This window comes from Micrasema longulum, unplaced genomic scaffold, assembly GCF_059751315.1.
Source record: "Micrasema longulum isolate JH-2025_06_02 unplaced genomic scaffold, ASM5975131v1 h1tg000123l, whole genome shotgun sequence".
Lineage (NCBI taxonomy): Eukaryota > Metazoa > Arthropoda > Insecta > Trichoptera > Brachycentridae > Micrasema > Micrasema longulum.
In genome coordinates, this window is record NW_028277329.1 from 44,024 (window position 1) to 67,210 (window position 23,187).

Genomic DNA, 23,187 nt, shown 5'->3' on the forward strand with positions numbered 1-23,187 from the left:
ATTTAGATAATAAAGGCATTAGCGCATTCCAAAATTGCATTGCATTGCAAAACTCCTATGACCTCTGCATTTTAAATGATGGATCAGCTACTAGACTAGGCCTTCCTAATCAAAATCCTAGTGCGCTGGATTTGTCCCTTTGCTCTCCTCAAATTGCTATCTCTTCTTCATGGGCACCACTGAGTGACAGTCACTCGAGTGATCATTTCCCTATAATTATTTCATTATCTGCTAGTACTAAAAAAATAGCAATAAACTTAGAGAGTAAATACAACATTAGGAAAGGGAACTGGCTCGCCTTCTCCGAGTATCTTGAAAAGAAAACCCCAAAACTACCTTCTGTCTCTGACTCCCGTGATGTCTGTGACACCTTTTCAGTATTACTGGACACTGTTTTGGCAGCAGCTGAAAACAGTGTCCAAACCCGGCAGAATTACCCGTCAGGCTCCATGGTGGGACGGGGAATGCACAGAAGTTGTGAAGGAACGGAAAGACGCCATTAAAACTTATAAGAACAATTCAACGATGGAGAATTTTCTGAGAGTTAAGGAAATTCAGGCGAAAGCAAAAAAGTTTTTACGGAGCAAGAAGCCCAAGGGATGGTATAACTTTTGTTCCTCATTGGGTCCTCACATCCCTTTAACAGAGGTGTGGGAGAAAATCAAAAGATATAGATCTGCTTTCACCCCACCATCTCGAAGGGCGCCAAACACTGAGTGGTTAGAAGTCTTCACAAATAAATTGGCCCCTTCTTATGTCCCTAATGAAGACGAAGTGAAATTTTTAGAACCCAATTCACTAACCTCTCCAATGGCAACAACCCCCTGTCTAAGTACCCCATTCAAATTAGAAGAACTTAATATTGTTTTAAAGTCAGTATCTAACTCCGCCCCTGGGATGGATAAGATATCATATATCTTCTTTCAAAAATTTCCTAAAATATTCCTTAAATACATCCTAGATTTTTATAACTGTATTTTTTCTAATGGATCCATCCCCAAGGCGTGGAAAGAGCAAAAAATCATCCCAATACTCAAACCAAATAAAGACCCAAATAACGGTGCAAACTATCGACCTATTGCATTATCATCGTGTTTTTTAAAAATTCTCGAGCATCTAGTGAAAAACCGGATTGAATGGTATGTTGAAAATAAACAAATTCTCCCTCTTTCACAGTTTGGTTTTAGGAAATCAAGATCCTGCTTGGACAACCTGAGTGCTTTAACTTCAGATATTCAAATTGCATTTTCTAGTCAGCAATATTTAACTGCCGCTTTTCTGGATATCGTCGGAGCCTACGATAATGTAAAGCTCCCTATTCTAAAAGATAAGTTATACCATATTGGATTACCATCAAACATAATCCGCCTTATTTTAAATTCTCTGATGGAAAGAACAATTTATGTCACGGGACTAGAACGTATAAATAAAAGAATAATCTGGAAAGGCCTTCCGCAGGGATCGGTTCTTAGTCCAATACTTTTCAACATATATTGTTATGACCTGAAGAAGATAGTCCATCCTTATACGTGTATCCTTCAATATGCTGATGATATTGTCCTCTATGTTAGAAACAAATGCTGTTTTAAATCCTCAGTCTTTGCAATTGGGATTAAAGATGTTTAACCAATGGCTAAACAGAAACGGTCTTGATCTTGCTCCTGAAAAAAGTTATGTTATTTTCTTTACTAGAAAACATAAAGTACCGATAACGCAGTTTACCGTTGACTCAGTATCGATTCCGATCTCGAGTACCACTAAGTTTTTGGGCATGATTATCGACAGGAAACTCTCATGGAAAGCTCATATTGACTATGTAATTACAAAATGCGAGAAAAATCTAAACCCTCTACGAGCTATATCCAGAGTATGGTGGGGATCGCACCCTTCAACAATGAAAATATTTTACAACAACTTTATTCGAAGCATATTAGATTATGGGAGCTTTTTACTGGATCCTCTCCCTAAATATTTAAGTCTAAAACTAGAACGAGTCCAATCTAAATGTCTAAGACTAATAATAGGGGCAATGAAGTCTTCCCCTGTGAATTCCCTTGAAGTTGAAACATTAGAAATGCCTCTAAATATTAGACTACAACTGCTTTCCGATAAATTTATAATAAAACGGCTACCACAAAAGGAAAATATTGTTATTGTTAAAATAACCTATCTAAACACCCTATACGACGAGAAAAGGTTTTGGAATAAAAATTCCAAGCCCCCTCTCTGCAAAAGCATTACTACTCTAGTCGAAATGAATATTCTCTTTCCCCACCACAATATCCTCCCATTCTTCAGAATCCCATATGATGCTATTATCCACACACCAATTTGTATAGAAAATATGGGTCTCCACAAAACAACATTTATGGCCCCAGAGGTTATTAATTTACAATTTACCAACCTGGCCAAAACCAAGTGGCCAAACCATTTATTTGTATACACAGATGGATCCAAACTACCATCTAATGACTTTAGTACTGCCGCAATATACATCCCGAAACTGGCGATAGATCGCAAATTCAAACTCCCTAGTCCTCCCTCCGTCTTCTCAGCAGAATGTCTGGCTATACAAGAAGCTATTCATTTCTGTCTATCTCTCCCTCATACACATGTTGTAATATTTACAGACTCATTAAGTGCGGTTAAATCTATTTCCAACAACCTTTCTAAATCCGCAAGTGATGAGCTACTCTGTTCTATAAGACTTAACAGTTGGAAATTCAGTAGAACTGGTAGAGAGCTAATCATAGTCTGGATCCCATCGCACCTTGGTATTAGAGGTAATGAGATGGTAGATGAACTGGCGAAAGCGGCTGCGATAGACGGCTCGCGTCCTCTTGAGTATTGTGTGTGTGTTTCCGACATGTCCCCTCGAATTCAGAACGAGGCAAAACGACAATGGAAGACCCAGTGGAAGTTTACCTCCAAATGTAAGGGAACTCTCTATAAAGATATCCAAGAGAGCATACCAAGCTCTCCTTGGTTCCACACAAAAAAATTGTCTAAGAGATTAATCTCAAACATTAGTAGACTACGAATCGGCCACTATTGCACTAATAGCCACCTTTTCAAAATTAATATTGTAGGAAGTCCATGGTGTGAATGTGGTTTGGACCATGAGACTCCAGACCATATATTCTTTGGCTGTCCAATAAGGGACAAACATAATATGTACTCCTCCTTAAAAAAATATCCTTACCCTATTAACATAGCATCACTCCTCTCCATCCTTGATCCTGAAATTATCCACCATATAGGAAGCTTCCTCTTAAAAAATATGATAAATTTTTAGTTTTTTTTATTTTTTTAAATGTTTTTTGATTTTTATCCCTATAAATAAATTTCACTCTTGGCAGAAATCATCCTTCTTAGGATGGAAAAAAAAAAAAAAAAATCATATCGGTTTCTGCTTAAAAGATTACTTATTTCAGTGAAAATATACACAATTATTTATATCGGAGAACTTGTAATATCGTCATTATCGTAAAATGACACATGTGATTTTCTTCAATTTTACATGAGCTGTTTAATTTCTTTTTTGACACTTTATATAATAGATATAGATAAGTAGAAAAGTATATCCTTTGATACTTTTGGTATCCTATTTTTCCAAACCTGGAGTATAAAGTCTTTATCAAACCTTTTCAAGATCAAACTAAAGTAATTTTTCGCACATCCGTCATTGTTCTACGATCACAACGATATGTGCCGTGTATGCGCAATTGAAGGCAGACGAAGTCTGACTTAACTGGACAATTACAAATATATTTTTATTCGGTGTTTTATACAGTTATTTATATATGTTTGTATATTCCTTTTCAATTTTGTTCAAAAATAAATAAAAGAATAATTATTATGTACATTGTTTTTATTATTTGCTCCTTCAGTTGCTTACATACAGATCTCTCATAAAAAATACAAAATATTGCTTCAAAATGTGAGGAAAATGATAAAATAAAACTACCAAAACACATGAATGATCCTAACCTTAATATTATTGCGATAATATCCAAAGTATTTTTAATAATTTAACAACATAATAAAAAATTAATATCAAAATATTGCCTTGGAAACATTCATAAATAATTTAGATAAAATGAATCTACAGAAAGAGTATTAAAAAAGCAATATGGAAGCAGTCCTTTATAAATATGTAGTATATTGCCCATGGCTATCAACATTTTAAAAACCTAAATAAATATATAAATTTTAATTGACTAACGAGTTTCACAAGCTTAGAACTATCTTTCATAAATACCACATATGCAGAATTTACAATATTGCTAGTAAGTGCTTCCTGAGTACGGAAATAATATATTTTTATCTAATTTCCATATTTATTACATCAAGTAATAATACCTTATTTCATTGTATGTAATTTTAAAATGGCGGTCATATTTCCAGTACAGCCGAAATCAATAAAAACCATCTGTTAATCAGCGTATAAAACTATCAGTGATTGTTTGTATAATAATCATGTATTTTGTGTCATTCACAAATGCTTCATTACTGGGACAAGTCATGTACGGATAAACAATTGAACAACAAAAAAACAAGTTCCTGATTTTCACTAATTTCATTAAAAATGTAACAGTGCGTAAAACTGGACATATTTTGTTTTAAAAAAATGTTGCGGGACATTTTAAATTATTAACAAGCCTATCACTTTTTGCTTATTGGGAGAGTATTATTGTTTTTTATCGATTGCTAATTTTCCATGTGTAAGAAAAAAGTAGTTTTACTACATCGTTCAAACTGACCCAAATTTTTTGAAACCACACCCTACCTTCTATGTGGTTATTTTAAATTTTGTAAATACGACAACATATAGCCAGCCCGAGTCTTTTGTATTTTTAATTCATTTACATGTTTTGAGGAGTGGATAGGTTTACGTGTTTGAGGGGAGCGTTGGGTACGGGGCTGCGGATATTTGGTTCGTAGCATTTAGAGTAAATATCAGCAGACAGTTCCGAGAGTGGGATCTCGGGATCAGTCTTGGAACGTTTGGTCGCCTCATCGACATCCTTCTTCACCTCGTGTTCCACGTCCTGCAGAAAAAAAAAACATTAGTACGAAACGAAGATAATGTTGTTTAATACCAACGTACCCATGCAATCGGGGGTCACTGGACAACTTGCAGTGTTAGCATGTTAGAGTGTAGTAACACTGAAATATAATAAATAGATGCGTTACTCTCTTACTATCCCTATGTCATAATTTGCAAATCTTGCGTTTCCATCGGCAATTCGAAATAAAAAGATAGCAAATCACAATACACACACAAGTGTAATAAACAGGTATACATTCTTAGTCCATATTTCTGTGTAATTCGTAACGTAACATTTGTAACGTGTCTATTTAATTATACGTCATTGACACAATGTTGTATTTTGTTAAACTAAAATAAGGCCGATACTTAGTCCCTAGTCATATAAAAAGAGGTGATTTAAGATCCAAGAAAAAAAATATGTTTAAAAAAATGGTTACAAACTGGCACCAAAAGAGTGAGTGTAATCACCATGCCTTTGTAAGAATCTTAATGAAATTCCAAAGTGGTGTACTATGGTACTATCATTATCGTTTTGTATGTCAAAATTTTAATTAATCCCAAGTATCCCAAGTACTCTGAACAAAATTTTCGATAAATACAATTTGATTAAAAAAGTTGAATGTGACTCGGCTATATTTTAACTTAACAGAGGGATAATTAATACACATTTCATATGGTGACATCATCTCACTGTGGACTGGAATATTTTGTAGTAAATAACCCTGAAAACAGTAAGTGAATAACATGCAACATATAAATACAATTATTGAGCTTATCAATCTAGCGCACTAGTGATGACGATGGCTTACGTTAAGAGGTACAAAAAAGCACAAGACAAGTTATATTATTTTATAATGGCAAAATAAACACGCATTAAATGTCATTATGTACACAATGAACTACAAATTTACTGAAGTAATGAAGCAAATTGGTTATATTAGAAAATATTAAACTAAATACGCACTAATTATGCAGTTTACACAAAGGGGGTGGAAAAATTAAAATCCTCATTCCACAGCCGGTGTGAATTGCTCCTAATCCACGAGACAGTTTTACTATTGTATTTTGAAATTCAAATAAAACCTTAGAAGTTCAATGGTAAGCCAGACTGATTAATTACAGAACAGTAAATGCCGACAGAGAGCAACAATAACATTGAATGATATATAATTAGTATATATCTATACCAGAGCATTAATTTGTATTTTTCAGAATCTTAATACATTGGTTCTTTCATTATAAGGCTTACATTTCTTCAAATTCAATGGACATGATCATAAACTGGATGGGAAAATCGAAATGTCATTTCACCAAAGTCTGGATTTGCATCCGTCTGCCTCTGAGGTACAGATATATACATATATAAATTGTGTTTATTTGACTGATACTTGTTATTGGATATATGAAATGTAATTCTAATTGATTCCATCCCTTAGGAAGTTATCAGGATTTAAATTTATCACAACAAAGAGGGAAAACTGTTGAGTAATGTGTCAAGTGATCATTTAAACCAGCCAATGACAGGTCACAAGCCCTGTATACAGGATGTACTTTAAACCCTGTCACATCCAAAACCACGATGATCAGTATCGACAAGAAGACATACTACCATATTTAAAAAAATATTTAATACAAAGATTTTTTTTTTTAAATAAAATATTTAAAAAAAACAAATGGTTGCTTACTTCTGCAGGGGAGAAGTGAGGTAAACGCGGCCGTGCGGTTATTATTATTATTTTTTAAATTTTATTAGTTCAAAAAAATTATATTAATGTGCCAATATGTCCTCTTGATACTGATCTTTGTGGTTTCGGATGTGACAGGGTTTAATGAACATCTGTATATGGGTATTTATAGACATTTGCTTAGTCTTCCATATTATCTTTTTAAAAATGTTTTCCCTCACGGTAGTAATTTCCCTGAATTATTTATTTATTCGAGAAATATTAATTTATATTTATTTAGTACAGAGACGCAGCTACAGTGACAACCAGGAATCACCCATGCCCGTGAACTACTAGTACTAATACATTAATTACAGGCAAAGCTAATGGATATTTTATGAGCTAGTGAAAACTATTAAAATGTTAAACATAAACATAGTTTTGTTGCTCAACGGACTCTCTTTGAACAATATTAAGGGATTGTTAAAATCAAGATACCTACAATGATCATTTTCAATTGGAATTAAAAAGCGTATAATGTGCCGAGCAGCATAAGGCACCTGTCAGTATGTAAGGGATTATATAACATGGGGAACACACACTCAAACTACTTTATATACCTTGATCTTCCACGATGTATCAAGATGAAATGTATGCTAGAGTTATCGCTTTTCATTTTAAATCACTGATGTTAAAAGCCAATTCAACAAATTGAAAATACACTACAGAAAATATTGTCCCTTTTCAAGAAATCAATTGGGGTCTTTTTTTATCCCATTAATATGAGAGAAAAATGAAATATTAAAGTTTATAACATTCGAAGATACCGAAGCCTTTCAAATCTCCAGTTAAAGTTTTAACAATTTGTTCACTATCAGAAGAAGGGAATCGAGTTGGGGTGGTGGGGTTTGAACATCGGACCTCTGATCCGTGAGACCACAATCCTAGCCACGGGGCCACAACCCGATCGGTTTTAGAAACCTTCGTAAACAACTGCGATGAAAGCCAAAAAAAGGTATTGTCGCAATTGATAATATTAAAATAAAAAGCACCGCTAGATAAATATTTGATTAATTTTCTTGAATCGGGACAGTATCAATATTAATAAAATTTGGAAAAGCACTGATTTAACGAGTCGATAGATTGTTAGCCGAATAGGTAAAATTTTAAAAATCAACCGCAGAACTTGTAGATTTGATTAAAAAGACTTTGCGATTAATTAAATATTCAAGAAAATATATTTTTCAAAAATGAGTATATTTTACATAATTCATAACAAATTATTATTGAATTCAATTTTGTACGAATATGATTATTATATTTAATAATTGTGATGCATTTTTTCTGTTCGATTACATGTTTCGCGGAGTGGAGAGATTGATGTGTTTGAGAGGATTATTGGGAAGAGTATTGCGAATGTCCGGCTCGAGACAGTTAGAGTAAACGTCGGCCGTTAGTTCGTTAAAGCCGATCTCCTTATCGAGTTTGACGGCCTTTCCGGCCTCGTCGACAGTGGACTTGGCATCCGCGTCGATCTTCTGCAAAATAAAAACACACATTGGCCGTCCAATCTCTGAAAGTTATTTCCATATTCCAGAGAGACGCACACACTGCGTGGCCCGTAGCTGAATCCGAGTCTTAATTGATTCAGAATACAGACACATTTATTTACGAATTATAATTACGAACATTTTATAAATAAAAAATATTATAGTAAAACCGCCTTTTTACGTTTTTCAAGGGAGCAAGAAAAAAAAGTGTAAAATTGAGGAAAACGCAAAAGTGAGGAAATGAAAAATGTATGGAAGAAAATGGATTTACATAAAAATATTTTTTTAATTTAATTTAACAGTACATTAAACTTATATGTGTAACTAAAAAAAAACGAAAATAAAATTTAGAATTTGCACAAAATACATTTTTCCCCTAAATGTTGGGAAATTTTATTTACATGGTATCACTTTTTTATCTATGGCATCACTAAAAACAACTGTCATATAGATAGCGGAAAAACTGTTTAACTTTTTGACAACTTTTAATACCATCTTTTTTATAACTTTCAATATTGCTATTGTTACATTTTTAAACTATAAAGTTAATGCATAAGCATCGCAATTTATAAAGTTAATGCATAAGCATCGCAATTTATTGATATGAAGATATTTATTGTTCCTAAACATTTGTCAATCGTGTGTCATGTTTTGTAACATGTCAATATGTCGTTTTTGTTAAAATGAAAACTAACCTTATAGACTATAAGACACTTAACCGAAAATATCAATTATACTGCACCTGCTTTGAATTTAGTTTAAGTCAATAATTTACTCTTTTTTAGTTGTTTACCTGCTTTATTCTTCATTCGTATGGCACACGCGGTAACCCGCGGGCCACTGCGCCGTTTTTACGACATAATTTTGGCTTTTTTGACACATCAAATGAATTCCGAAAAATTTAAAATGTAAAATTATGAATCTTCTCTATTTCCTAGAGAGTGGTTAATTTGGGTTATAAATTTTTTCCATGTGACTAATTTTTGCTTCATATATGGCCACACTGATGATTAAACGTCGAAAAATATGAACACGTGAAATCAAACATGGTGATTTTCATTTAGAACATTATTGCGACCTTAAGCACTACCCAAAACACATAAATAGGTTGAATTGACCAAAACTGTATTAGTTTTATTTCAGTTTTTGAAGCAGTTTTATACACCATTTGACGTTTAATCATCAGTGTGGCCATTATTTCACCGCATTAAAAAAAAAATCTTCAAATTAATCACTTTTTAGTGAAAATACCACCCACAGGGTGATGAATAATGTAAAAAAAAAAAACATTAATTGGAGGAAATATTTGTATGACAATGTGTGAAGAAAAATAGGACCTGATCATTTCGGAGTAAAAAGCGTTAAACTAAAAATTGAGAAATGTAAAAACGAGGTTTTACTGTATGTCTATTCTACCCTACAAAGCACAAAATCTATTTTATAACACAAGTCTATAGTTCTCCTAGTAGCTTTAAATACAGATTCCTTTCTGCGCAGTCTTGTTTGTAAACTGTTTACTACTTACAGTAAATTTTACTTGAAGCCTGTTTCTCCTACAGTAAAAATAACTACTACATAACTAAAATTGAACTAACTGAACTATTCTGAAAGATAATTACTTTATAAACAATCTACATAAATACAGATCAAATAGACATTATTGTGGATATTTCTAAGATATTTTCTATAAAAATATTAACCCAAAATGAACATTCCTTAAGCGTGTCAGAGTGTAACCCGGATTTTTAAATACCTAGGCTCGGAAGGTGAGGATTAACTTACCCGTTACTAACTTAGGGACCCGTCACAATACATACACAGGTCGTAGTGACATCAGGAGTTAATTTAGCACTGCTCCTCATTTTTAATAATAATAGTGTAAATATGCTCATCACTAGAAGTCCTATCCTCCCTAATTACACCTCGACCCCAAGAAAACTTCCTCTCCAGCAGAGTGGTTTCAGACTAGAATAACTTACCAAACATGGGGTTATCCAATAAACTCGGAGCTAAAAATAAGAGCTGGGAGCCTCCTATCCAGAGTTTGCGACATACTAAGGGACCACAATACATCTCAAATTTTTGCTTTTAACCCAACAGTATATTCTCTTTGAATAGAAACAAACCATTAAGCATTTTCCCTTTAGGGGTGGGCAGAGGCGATAGAATGCCATGTCACTCTGTCTTTGCATGCATACAGACTTCGCTTCCTCTACATTCATACATGTTATCATGAATCCCTTTAAATAGTTTCAGAACAAATGCAGATATCGATTCTCCGATCCCCAAATTCCACTGTCCTGCGAACAAACACACTAAGTAAATTGATTTATTTAGCTCGGCTTTGGTGCGCTTTCAAAATGGTCACCATTAGAAGTATTTAGTCATAAAAGTATCTCATAATTTTGTATCCTTAAACTGTAATTTAAGAGAAAGAGAGAATCACGCTTTTCCAACAGGAGTAGGCAGAAAGGAGAAACGTCTCACAGCTCTGTCTTCTCATACGGACTTCAGATTTTTTACATTAATACATCTTCTCATGATTATCCCCACATTTTCCATTGTCCATCTAAGGTATATAAACCTAACTAAACACACATTATACCTTTATTTTCTCTAAATAAATACTGAACGCTTTGTGTGTTGACTGGCGATACCTTGATTTGGTCGGATGTGGCGAGCCCGGCGTTGAGGATCTTCTCCTTGAAGTGGCTGATGGCGTCCCTGGTCTGGCGCACCTCCTGGATCTCCTCCCTGCTGCGGTAGCTGGTCCCCGGGTCGGACATGGAGTGCCCGGAGTATCGGTAGGTGGCCATCTCCATCACAATGGGGCCTGCGACACAACAAACACCGACATGTTATTCACCGACCTTTCCTTTATAACCGAAGACTAACGAGCTAAGCCAAACATTCGTGAAAAAAAAATCTTGTTGCGTATTTGGTGGGATCAGCTCGGTGTCGTGTATTATGAGTTGATCAAACCGAACGAAACCATTACTGGAGCTGTCTACCGAACGTAATCGATTATATTGAGTCGAGCACTCGAGGAAAAGAGCGCCCACTACTACTTCAAACACGACAAAGTTGTTCTCCTGCGTGATAATGCTCATCCACATGTTGCGGCACTGGTCAGAACCTATTTGGAAACACACAATTGGGAAGTTTTACCCCACTCGCCGCATCCACCAGACATCGCCCCTTCGGAATACTAATAGTTCCGATCGATGGCACACGGCCTGGCTGAGCAGCACTTCGCATCATATGAAGATACCAAACATTGGGTCAATTTGCGAATAGCCTCAAAAGATGAAGCATCGCACGCAGTATCCGAATGCTGGCAGAAAGATGAGAAAAAGTAGTGGCAAGCGATGGACAATACTTGGAATAAAACATAAGGCTCCGTTCTTTCACAATAATGGCCCAATTTTTTTTATAAAAAAGAGAGGAAACTTATTTGTAGACCTAATATATACTTCACTCGAGGTGATGTAAATAACTATTTGTTACAAATCAATTTAGATATGGCAAAACTCTAGTCAATTCTAGTTATCTCTGTATCGAAATGATCTGATGCATGCGCTGTAATTTCCTCAGATTTACAAACTTAAACACTAGATGGCGCTTAGCTGTCCAAATTTTATTCGAGTTCTGTGACAAAACAAAATGTACTTATTTCGCTTTTGTATTTACAAAAGTCACACTTCAAGGCCTCGTGATGTAATGGTCAGCGCATTTGGGGCTGGGGATAGGCTGGAGGTTGGGCTTTTCTAGAGACCAATATACATTTAATGAGTTAGAAAGTAGCTTAAATATATCTTCTCTTCAAGACCGTCGAAATAAATCCGATCTTCTAGTCCTATTTAAAATAGTCAACTCACTCTTTGATGTGCCTTAACTACTGAGCTCAATAAAATTAAATATCCCAACTAGAAACCTCAGACAAAACTTACTCTTTCATACTAATAACCATAGAACTGTCTTTCTACTTTCCTTTAAAATAATTTTCTATGCATAAATGTGTCCATAAAAATGCCTAGTGAGCGTATATATAAATAAATTAGGTACGGAAAGGGAATGATGATGATGATTTACAAAAGTAGCCAAAACGATTTAAAATTGAAATAAATCGCAATATGAACAAAAAGTGCTCGCTCGAATAATTTTTTTGTCCCTTCCAGCGTATCGACATATGTACATACCGATGTACTTACCCAAAACTCGAGTATTTTTGTAATCGCTCGGAAGAATTTATCTTCAACTATATCGTCATAGTGAAGGTGCAGCATTTTGATTGTAATTGGCTTCGGATTGTAATTGCCCTCAGCAATGTTCTTACGGAGAGGTCAGCGAGCAAGTTACGCATATTTACCTTTCCCAGTGGTGCAATGCTCGATGGCGAAGCGCGTGGCTTCCTTGCAGGCGAGCACGTCCATACCGTCCACCCAGATACCGGGAACGTAGTCTCCGCGAGTGTAGTACGCTGTGCTGGCCGACGCTCGCTCCGCGCTGGTTCCCATACCTATAAACAAAAAGAAAAAAATAATGAGAGACTAGAGAGAGCGCTAAAACGTCAAGTTACATTAAGCGAAAGACGATATATTTTGAAATACAGGTATTGAAAAACAAAAATTAAATACATTTTCAATATTCACTGTTTGATATTTTTTTTCCAAATGAATTTAAAAAGTAATTTATTTTGGATCTAAATTTGTTGCACACAAAAGTCAAGAGATGGAAGAGTTAAAGAAATGTGGATGTTTAAACCAGGCAGAATGGTGAATGTTACAGAGCGTAAAGTGGCCACTTAAACCAGCCAATTTATTTATTTATTTATTTACGGACAAAGTCCAATGACAGGTCATAAGCCCTGTAAATGCCTAGACTTCCATATTCCCTTCTCGAAAATGTTTTCCCTCTCTGTTGCAACAAATTTAGATCTGTAGGAAGGAAATCCATCCTGTCTGCGAACATACTCAAAACATTTTAAATTTATTTTATTTTATTAATTTTTCATAAGAGTGATATGGCATTCTATCCTCTCTGTCTACCCCTACGGTAAAACGGCGTGATAGTTTGTTTTGTCTGTTTTTTTTTTTATCACTTGGTAGATGAAAATACTAGGGACTCAAACATAAGTGTTTGTAAAATTTACTTGGGATTTCTCCTCTAACGTAAATAAATACATAATGATAAATACTTGGTGTTATTTCGGTTGCTTGCAGATTAAATGTGTAAACATGAATTCATTTTAAAGTTGGGAGATCGTAAACAGCATCTTACAATATGATAACAATTTTCTCAGAAGAAAATATACAGATTGAGCTTTAAAAATACGGTGACAATAAATACATATTATTAGACACAAAACAATTGTGGGTTATTTTGGCAGTCATAAAATGAAAAACTAATGAAATGAATTTCGTATACATAAACACACTTTGTTCGGTAACCAATACAGTGCCCAAAAGTAACAAATAAATAAAAAAAAACACTTAACTTCCTCATTAGTTATAAAATAACACCTTCGTTCGCTCTCAAAATCAACGTAAACGCTCATCCACTCGTGTCTTCAATTGTAAAACTTGTTTTGTAGAGAATCTCATTTTATCACACATTATAGTTCCCATTTGTATGTATAACCGTAAAGAGCAGATTTAATGACTATAATTATCTTTGTACGTACTATTACATATACATACATAATACTTTGGGTTGTATCCATAGAATTAAGAATAGTCCAGAATCATATTTGAATACATCGGACTGTGTCCAATAATTCACCCACTATGCCTCACTTTCGCCGCGCGCATTCGTGATGCCGCCGCGTAATATTGCACGATAAAAAAATATAATTATAACACAAATGTTAGGTAAAAAAAAGCAATCTGTTAATTTCTCTGCACACGGAAATATTGATTGACACAACAGAGTAGATAAGTAAAGGGTCATTTAATAAGATTAATTGAATTAATGAACTTTAAACTTAAAATATAAAACAAATTTTATTTGACATAAAACGGGTATTTTTATATGATGTTAAATAATATTTGATGTTTCAAAAATAATGTCGGTCAAATGTTCACCACAGAGTTGTTAAATAAAAAGTTCAATTTTCATTAGTTCTCTTATTAGATGAGCAAAGTAGGGTAAACAAATTTACTACCCTGGCAACACTAACGAAATGTTCATTTTGTTTCTTCGACAATCTGACAGATGGAAAAATAATTACATTTTCAAGTAATGCATTTGTTACATACAAACTCATTTGCTAATTACACATGAAATGTGATTGCATCCTGTTTCTTTAAGATCCTAGCAGTATTTCTACACTTTAAAAGGACACGACATAGTTGAATTCAAATCAGGAGTTGCGTACTGAGTGACGCGTTCAAAGAAACTAACGGGTCAAAACGTAAACCTACTCATTTATGAGTAGTTTAGTCGCCTTCTGTTTGATGTGCGTATGCGGTTTCTGGACTATTCTTAATTCTATGGTTGTATCTGAAGAAACTATACTATTACATATACATAATGAATTCAGCCACGGGTCGGTTATTAAGCACAGAATGCAAAGTGCACAGTATAAAAACAATAACAACATAAGTATGTCAGGTGCGATGGGTTTGGATTGGAGCCAACACGAAAAAAGATTATAAAAGTATTTCAGATGAAAATGGGATTATTGTTGGGAGAATTCTTAAAACACATTAATGTTCAATTCTGGCACCAAAAAGTAAATATTTTGTTGAATTTGTTATTTAAACATTATTTTATAAAAACGTATCAAAAGTGCAACAACGCTATACACTAAATTTAACTTATTTTGTTGGTTACAGAATAAAAAAAAGGTATATATAGTCTTTTTCTTATGATGACACTCCAAGGTGAAGGTTGGTTTTCATCATGGCCATTTTTACTTTGTCCGCAGCCGCTCCAAATAAGGATTTGGAGCAACAGCGGAACAGCTCTCTTTAAGCCGAGAGTTATGTCGTCTTCCTGCAGTCCATTTTCCTTCGCAATATGATATGCACTATTTTCTATTATTTATACTTTAAAGTATTCCCGCTTTCTTTTCTTAAATCACAACTGGAATATGCGTCGTCAGTCTGGAGCCCTTTGTACAGCTGCAATTCTTTTAACTTGGAAAGAGTTCAGCGGATGTTTTTACGCAACATACAGTTCAAAAAGGGTAAACCGAAAAATGAAATTTTGCTACCAAACTTTGATGTCCGAGTTGAGGTTCCACCAGAAGGACAATTGCTGACCTCACTCTAATGTGTGATATCACAAAGTGATATGCACCATAATAGATTGCCCAAAATTACTATCCCTGATAAACTTTCGGGTGCCCACAAGGACCACCAGACTCCGACACGTGTTCCAGTGTGAGTACAACAGGACAAACTTCACCCACCATTCTCCCCTCCCCCGGTGAGCATTCACAGAGCTGCTAATAATTATGCTGAGCTGTTGGACTTCTGGCAAGCTCCACACCACTCCTGCTGCTATCAAATTAGCTATCCCATCTTCACTTTATTTCCTTTTTCTTTTCTTTTTTTTTAGAATGAATTACATGTTAAGTGTAATAGTAATGATTTAATTTTTGTTATTTTCTGTAATATTTTATGTACTTTTAACTGTATATTGTAAGCGCCCTCTGGGCGTTTACTAAATAAATAAATGTATTTTTTATCTCTCAAATGTTGCTTATTTAGAATTTGGTTTTGGCTACTAACATCATGTGTCCTGTTAGCGCGTCAGTTTCATATTTTTGTGCAACTCTACTATGGTGAGAAAGCATTTTGGTGTAATTAGCGTCCTGACGGAGAGACAAGTACGTCAGTAGTTATATACAATTATTTACTAACATTTAATATTGTTTATTTTGTTATTCAAAAAACCCAAATGGTCATTGAATCGGGTTGTGGCCTGTGACTAGTGTCTCAGACTCACGGACCACAGGTATGAGGTTCGAATTCCACTCTACCCCAACTTGATCCCATTTTCTAATAGTGAGTTATTTACAACTCGTTGAAAATAGCCCTCAAAATAAAATATTTGGGTAAATCATGTAAATATAAATATATTTTTTTAATACACTTTTAAAAAAAAACACCCCTAATAGTAACACTCAAAAGTCCACAAATGGTAAAAAATTAAATTTTGGAATTTTCATTTAGGACTAATTTAACTAAATAATCTATATGTGTGTAAAACTTGTATACTCGTACAGTATTGCATAATTTTAAAAAAAAACTTCACTACAATTCGCTACTGGAGTAAATACTGTTTTTACTCTCCCCTGAACAAAAGTAAACTTGGGATCTACGAGTTTTGCAAGTTAGGCTGACGATATTTGTATTAAAAATTGAATTGAAATTAATTCAATTAAAATCATGTAGACTTACCATAGCCATTGTTTTCACAGACAAAGATGCACGGGATACTGAGGAGTTTGGCTATATTATACACCTCGAATATCTGTCCCTGGTTTGCAGCGCCATCTCCGTACAGAGCCAAGCAAACTCCACCCGTGTTGTTATACATGGATTCGAAGGCTATTCCGACTCCCAGAGGAACCTGAAAATGTAAACAATAAATAGATAAGCGATGTTCTGTCACCAGATTTGTTTGCATTTTGCATAGTTTGCAATGGTGTATCACAGGGAATGAATTTTGGGCCACTGATAATTTAATTTTTCATGCACCGCTTGTATGTGATGACTATCCTTAAAATATATTTTGTTTTCTTTCACCGTCAATGCATGAAATAATATAACAAGTAACGGTTGTAATTTTAGGTTTATTTATTTATATATTTTTTAATACGGTTTGGTAGCCTTGAAAACAGACAGAAAATAGCTCAAATGTACGTAAATTATTAATAACAAAATCTAAAATTACATCCTAGCAATGCATTCTTTACCCTAGAGAGCGTTCAGAATACCAGCCCAGGTGAGTAAAATGTGCACATTAAAAAATATTAATTTATATTTCAATTTGAAGGCATTTTTTTAAAGAACAATCTGTCAAATAATTAACAAATTACAACAGGAAACCAGAAAATTGTAATTTGTTAATCTTAATGACTCCCTAAAGTGTGAAATCCAGTCTTTTGTCTACAAACATTCGGACAAATTCAAAATATTGTATCAAATAATTGTTATTTTTATATACCACTCTGGGTCTAATTCGACCCATTAGCAGAGAGTGTTAGTGAAAGTTATACAATTAGAAATGTGTAATGTAATTCAAATAGTTGTACAAAATATTTTGTAAATAGTCATACAAAACTAGTAATTCCTTAAGTAATACATAATAGTATTTTCTCTTTCTGAATGAATGAATGTTTGTTTGTTTTTAACGAAAATCATCACCATCCCACTAAATGAAGCCATAGATCCAGGTTCCTTAATCTCTTCCAGCGACTCATTAAACATCTTTAGTCTTTCAAGGTAGAGATAAAATAAAAGTTACCTGAGCGCCTACGATTCCGTTCCCTCCATAGAAGTTTTTGCTGTACATGTGCATGGAGCCCCCCTTGCCGCGAGCGCACCCCCCAGAGCGGCCCGTGAGCTCAGCCAGGACCCCCAGAGGGCTGACCCCCATAAGGTACGTCCAGCCGTGCACACGGTACGACGAGATGAGCGAGTCCGTCGGCCGCATGGCTGCCTTCATACCCACGGCAACAGCTTCCTGACCTGGGAGGAATAATAAATCAAACAATTATGCAAAACATTTTTCTGAAATTCATCGGCTCCTTCGAGATTTTTTATTAAAAGACTGTGCTAAAAAATCCCTCTGGAAACGGTGCTGTAATGTCGTCTTACATTAGGCAAAAGACAAGATCTTTTTAATACGGATATTTAAAAACAAAAAACGGGCAAAAAAAATTTAATCGGGTTGTGGTCCCGTGGCTAGTGTCTTAGACTCATGACTCAAAGGTCCGTGGTTCGAATTCCACTCTACCTCAACTTGATTCCATTTTCTAATAGTGAGTTATTTACAACTCGTCAAAAATGGCCCTCAAAATGAAATATTTGAGTAAATCATAAGAACGCAATTATTTTTAATTGTCATCTTCATCATTCCCTTTCCGCACTTAATGGTGCGTAGGGCACTGCATTTGTACACCAATCGCAGCATGTCTCGATCATTTTGTTACATGAAGGTAAGGTCTTACGCTTCAGATACCAGTCCAGGGAAATATTCTAGTGTGAAAACACCGTTTTAAAAAAATATTTCATATCAATCATGTCGGGAATCGAATCCGAGACCTCTGACCGAAACGTGCTGACCATTACACCACGAGGTCGACTTTTATCTATTAATAAATAAAAAAAACTAAAATAAAAAAAATGTAGTGTTTAATAGTACATTTTACTTAATTAATAAAAATTATAATATAATTTAGGCCTGTTATACGTGGCTAAACACAATTAATTATTTTTTTAAATAACAGAAATACATATCAAGTATTGTATTCTATGTAGACTCATGTGACATCATGGAAGGGTGATTCTGCTAGATTTTGACTTTAATTTCAAATCCTAAAAATAGTAATTATTTCTTTTGAATCAATATCTTTTATTTTCAATCAGGGAAAGCTATATCAGAACCTACCAGATGAAAAATGAGTAATTTAAATTGCTAGAGACCGATTTATATGCAATTTGCATTTATGCATTTTTATCGTTATGTTTTTTGGGGGAAACCCCCCATTGACTTAGGGCAATATTACTGATGATTAAACTGTTAATTCTGTAAGGATAGTTACGTAAATATCTAAGGCATACGGTTATTGAAACCACAAACTGAAATTTTAAAAGTACCATCAGAAATAAATCCAGGAACTTACTTAAAAAAAGTGCATTTTTTTCATTCTCCGTGCGCCTGTTACAGACATTTAATTTTTAAAATCCCTCTCATAATTAAGTTAACTGTTATAAACATAATATCGCGGGGTAATTACTACAGCTAGGTAACTTTCAAATCAGCATTTGTGAGTTACTCCTCTATGAATGCTACAAATAGACAAGTAATGCATTCAAATCATCATAATATGATTTTAATGAATCACGACAACAAACCTCCCAAGTCCTCCCGAATTGGGTCAATAATGAAGAGAAACGCGGTTCTTACCAGAGTAAAGATGGCAGAACCCTCGGATGGCCTTCTCCTGGTAGAGGTTTCCGGCAGCTGTCTCCAGGCGCCTGATCATGACCATCTGCTTGTACATGTTCAGGGCTTCCTCTGCTGAGACACTGACGGTGGTGGCCGGAGCTGAATCTAGCTTGTGCAGCTTGCATGGCTAGGATCAAGTATACGCCAATTACTAACAAAATTTTAAAACTTTCCATCTGCCACCATTATTAAATGAGACAAACATTCGCCTACTGAATTTGCACCACAGGCTGTCGTCAAATGTTGAGTCTTAATTTTGAAAGTAATATTTATGCATTTTATAATACTTTGGGTTGTATCCATAGAATTAAGAATAGTCCAGAAGGAGCGTAGAATCATATTTGAATACATCGGACTGTGTCCAATAATTCACCCACTATGCCTCACTTTCGCCGCGCGCATTCGTGATGCCGCCGCGTAATATTGCACGATAAAAAAATATAATTATAACACAAATGTTAGGTAAAAAAAAGCAATCTGTTAATTTCTCTGCACGCGGAAATATTGATTGACACAACAGAGTAGATAAGTAAAGGGTCATTAAATAAGATTAATTGAATTAATGAAATTTTATTTGACATAAATCGGGTATTTTTATATCAAGTTAAATAATATTTGATGTTTCAAAAATAATGTCGGTCAAATGTTCACCACAGAGTTGTTAAATACAAAGTTCAATTTTCATTAGTTCTCTCATTAGATGAGCAAAGTAGGGTAAAAAAATTTACTACCCTGGCAACACTTGTTTCTTCGACAATCTGACAGATGGAAAAATAATTACATTTTTAAGTAATGCATTTGTTACATACAAACTCATTTGCTAATTACACATGAAATGTGATTGCATCCTGTTGCTTTAAGATCCTAGCAGTATTTCTACACTTTAAAAGGACACGGCATAGTTGAATTCAAATCAGGAGTTGCATACTGAGCGACGTCTACAAAGAAACTAACGGGTCAAAACGTAAACCTAGTCATTTATGAGTAGTTTAGTCGCCTTCTGTTTGATGTGCGTATGCGGTTTCTGGACTATTCTTAATTCTATGGTTGTATCTGAAACGGTAATTATACTGTTTGTTTTTTCTATGTCCAGGCGGGTGAAGAATACAAAATTTTGTAATTTCACCAGAAATTGAATACTGAATCCCCGTGTGTGAGCTAAGAATCTTTTTGTTACTTAAAATAGGAGACTCCCTGACATTAAAAGGCTGTTTTAAGAAAAAAAGAATTCAGGTATGAATCATCGTTATTTTCCCTTTCCGCCCTAATGGTGCATAGGGCACTGCGTATTATTTTACGTAGTATTTTTTGTTACATGGAAGGTAAAGTGATCAGCCTTACGCTTCAGGTGCCAGTCCAGGAACATTAAAATATTGCAATGTAGAACCACCTTCGAAACCAATATTTTACATCCCCCCTGCCAGGAATCGAATCCAGGACCTTAAGAATGGTAGACGAACGCGCCAACCACTGGTTCTGGTTCTATTTCATACATATGAGATTAGAAAAGAAAATAATATCAGCAAGAAATGTTGATTTACCATTGAAGAAAACAAAATAAAACTTACAATGACATTTGATTATCAAATTGGCTTTCAAGGTCATCATAATAAAACAAGAGAAGATCAGTTTCAAATACAGTGAATATACATATGAGTGATACAGTTTATTTGTATCTATATAACGGATCTTTCCGGCTGTTAATTATATCTGTAAATTGTTGTTTTTATAAATTTAGGTGATATTATATTATTTTAAAGGAATAAATCAAATAACAACCATGCCAACTGCACTAAACTGTTATTTTTTAAATGTCTTCACGAAACAGCTTAATTTGTGAAACGGTAACTGTTATTGCTATTTTTATAAATAAAACGAAATGCCCACTTCTACTAGAAAGTAATATTGTAAGTTGTGAATTTGTAATCTAAAAAATAACACTTTTAGTTTGATAAATAGTTCTACATTATCTCTGGTTTGATATTGCTTTTCAATGTTTTTTCATCACATGTCATTTTCAAAAAATCTGCAGAAGCATTTCGATTTCAAAATAAGAATGTTTATCAAAACTTTATCTACTTTACTCATTTTTTAATAAGTACCTACTTATTTGACATTTGTAGCATAACAATTTATACATATTATAAAATAAATATTATAGGAGATTAATGATTTCGAAGCGTTCTTTATAAAATAAATGATAATTGCTTTACATAAGCGTGCACAATAATAATGCATGCATGCATGCATAATAGCATATTTATGCTATTTTTTCGATTACATAAGCAATGTTTACAAAAAATTAAGATTACATTAAACGTGTTTACTTGCTAATTAAAAGAAAACTCTAATGTTTTAAAATTGTAAATAGTTAAATACATTTGTCAGATGTCGTACCTGACAGCAATACTAGAAGCAGAATCCCATATGGAGCCGATTTAAAAGTTTCAATAATAATTTAATTTAACCTATCATCTTGACATACCTTTGTTTCGAAAGTTGCTTCGGACACAGTGCCATAATTACTTTTTGCCGCAGTCGTTATGGCTGGAATGGCGTTCTGAAATGAATTAATAAATAATAAATAAACAATCAATTGAAATAAATTGATAAATCCATCCGGCAAGGGATTATGTAAAATTTTACACGTATCAAAACTCAACACTAACATTTGCATTTCCAGTCTGGGTAGAGGCAATTTTAAAGCACTTCTGAATTAGTCGGCTCATTTTTTTCATACGTCGCTTAAATTTTGATCCAAATTAATATTAAATTCACGCAATTCAAACTAAAATTTGACAGCGGCGACTGACAGCCTCTAAAGAGCAGCGAAGGTCGATTTCTGCGGAATATTCTTCTGTATTTTAGAGATAAGAAAGCAAATAGTCATCTTCTTTCTTTAATCGAACAAATGTTGCAACAATATAAAAAGTGCTTATTTTCACAGTGAGTAAAAATTACATAAAAATAATATTTATTTTATAATCCAACTAGAAAAGGCGGCGCAACAAAATTTTGTATGGAGTGCCGCGTACTGTAGAGCAGCTATAATACAATTTGTTTCATACAAAACAGTAAAAAACTTATTTCGTGTTGCTGCGATGCGCCGCTTTGCCCAAATGCGTTTTGACTTGCCAATTATGCATTGTCTAAACGAGTATAAAAAGCAAATTTATTGAGCAACCTTTCAACATAATATTTTGAATGAACGGGAAAGAGTTTGAATATTTTTATTTCCGTTTTTCAGTGGATGAAAAATACAGTTCTGTATGAAACTAAAATCCAGGAATGTATTTTTTACTCATCTTCAAGTTTCAAGTAAAAAAATTGCGAAATTAAATTACTCAATTTCCTTTCGCAAAACTTTCTGTCTGTAAAGAGATCTGTCGGTCTATAGTGATTGGCATGTTTATCTTCCACGCTTGAGGTCCTGGGTTCGATTCATAGTAAGGTTGACACGAAATATTAATAAATTTAAAAGGTGACTTTACATTGCATATTTCATTTGTCTCTGGACTGGCATCTAAAGCATTGGACTAATTACCTTACTCTCATGTAACATGAAAATGCAGCATTTGGATTATAATTGTAGTGCTTTATGCAATATCCGATGCAGTTAGGGGCATACCCAATGCTGTTAAAAAAATAAATATATATGAAGCAATGCACCCAGACCTGTAAAAAATAACTATTTTACAAAATACACATAGGTACTAGGAAAAAAAGCTTTGTATGC

The 23,187-nt window shown here is 34.2% G+C and overlaps 1 protein-coding gene across 3 annotated transcripts; it reads right to left on the minus strand.

Moving 5' to 3' along the window:
- Positions 1–3,856: 3,856 nt before the first annotated feature.
- On the minus strand, positions 3,857–22,295 carry LOC148284414 (putative pyruvate dehydrogenase E1 component subunit alpha, mitochondrial). 3 transcript variants are annotated; one of them, XM_088240431.1, is made up of 8 exons: positions 22,121–22,295; positions 21,937–22,011; positions 19,410–19,578; positions 17,745–17,968; positions 16,676–16,847; positions 12,637–12,786; positions 10,925–11,100; positions 3,857–5,051 (listed from the first exon to the last, which is right to left on the minus strand). In XM_088240431.1, exons 1-8 carry the CDS (start codon positions 22,187–22,189, stop codon positions 4,866–4,868), a joined length of 1,221 nt encoding a protein of 406 aa, XP_088096557.1. In that variant the 5' UTR covers positions 22,190–22,295; the 3' UTR covers positions 3,857–4,865. The 3 variants fall into 3 exon arrangements, 2 of the variants coding, with proteins under 2 accessions (XP_088096557.1, XP_088096550.1); XM_088240424.1 differs by lacking the exon at positions 3,857–5,051 and adding an exon at positions 7,933–8,255; XR_015824912.1 differs by lacking the exon at positions 3,857–5,051 and adding an exon at positions 9,045–9,270 and having other exon boundaries at positions 9,471–11,100.
- Between the last annotated feature and the right edge of the window lie 892 nt (positions 22,296–23,187).

Bases quoted from the DNA above. Each gene is read 5' to 3' on its own strand.
- LOC148284414 (XM_088240431.1), bottom strand. From the start codon at position 22,189: ATGAAAAAAATGAGCCGACTAATTCAGAAGTGCTTTAAAATTGCCTCT. The intron at 12,787-16,675 runs GTAAGTCTACAT...TTTTGTTTATAG, and splicing joins CTGTGAAAACAATGGCTATG to GTATGGGAACCAGCGCGGAG. The intron at 5,052-10,924 runs GTATCGCCAGTC...TTTTTTCTGCAG, and splicing joins CCACATCCGACCAAATCAAG to GACGTGGAACACGAGGTGAA.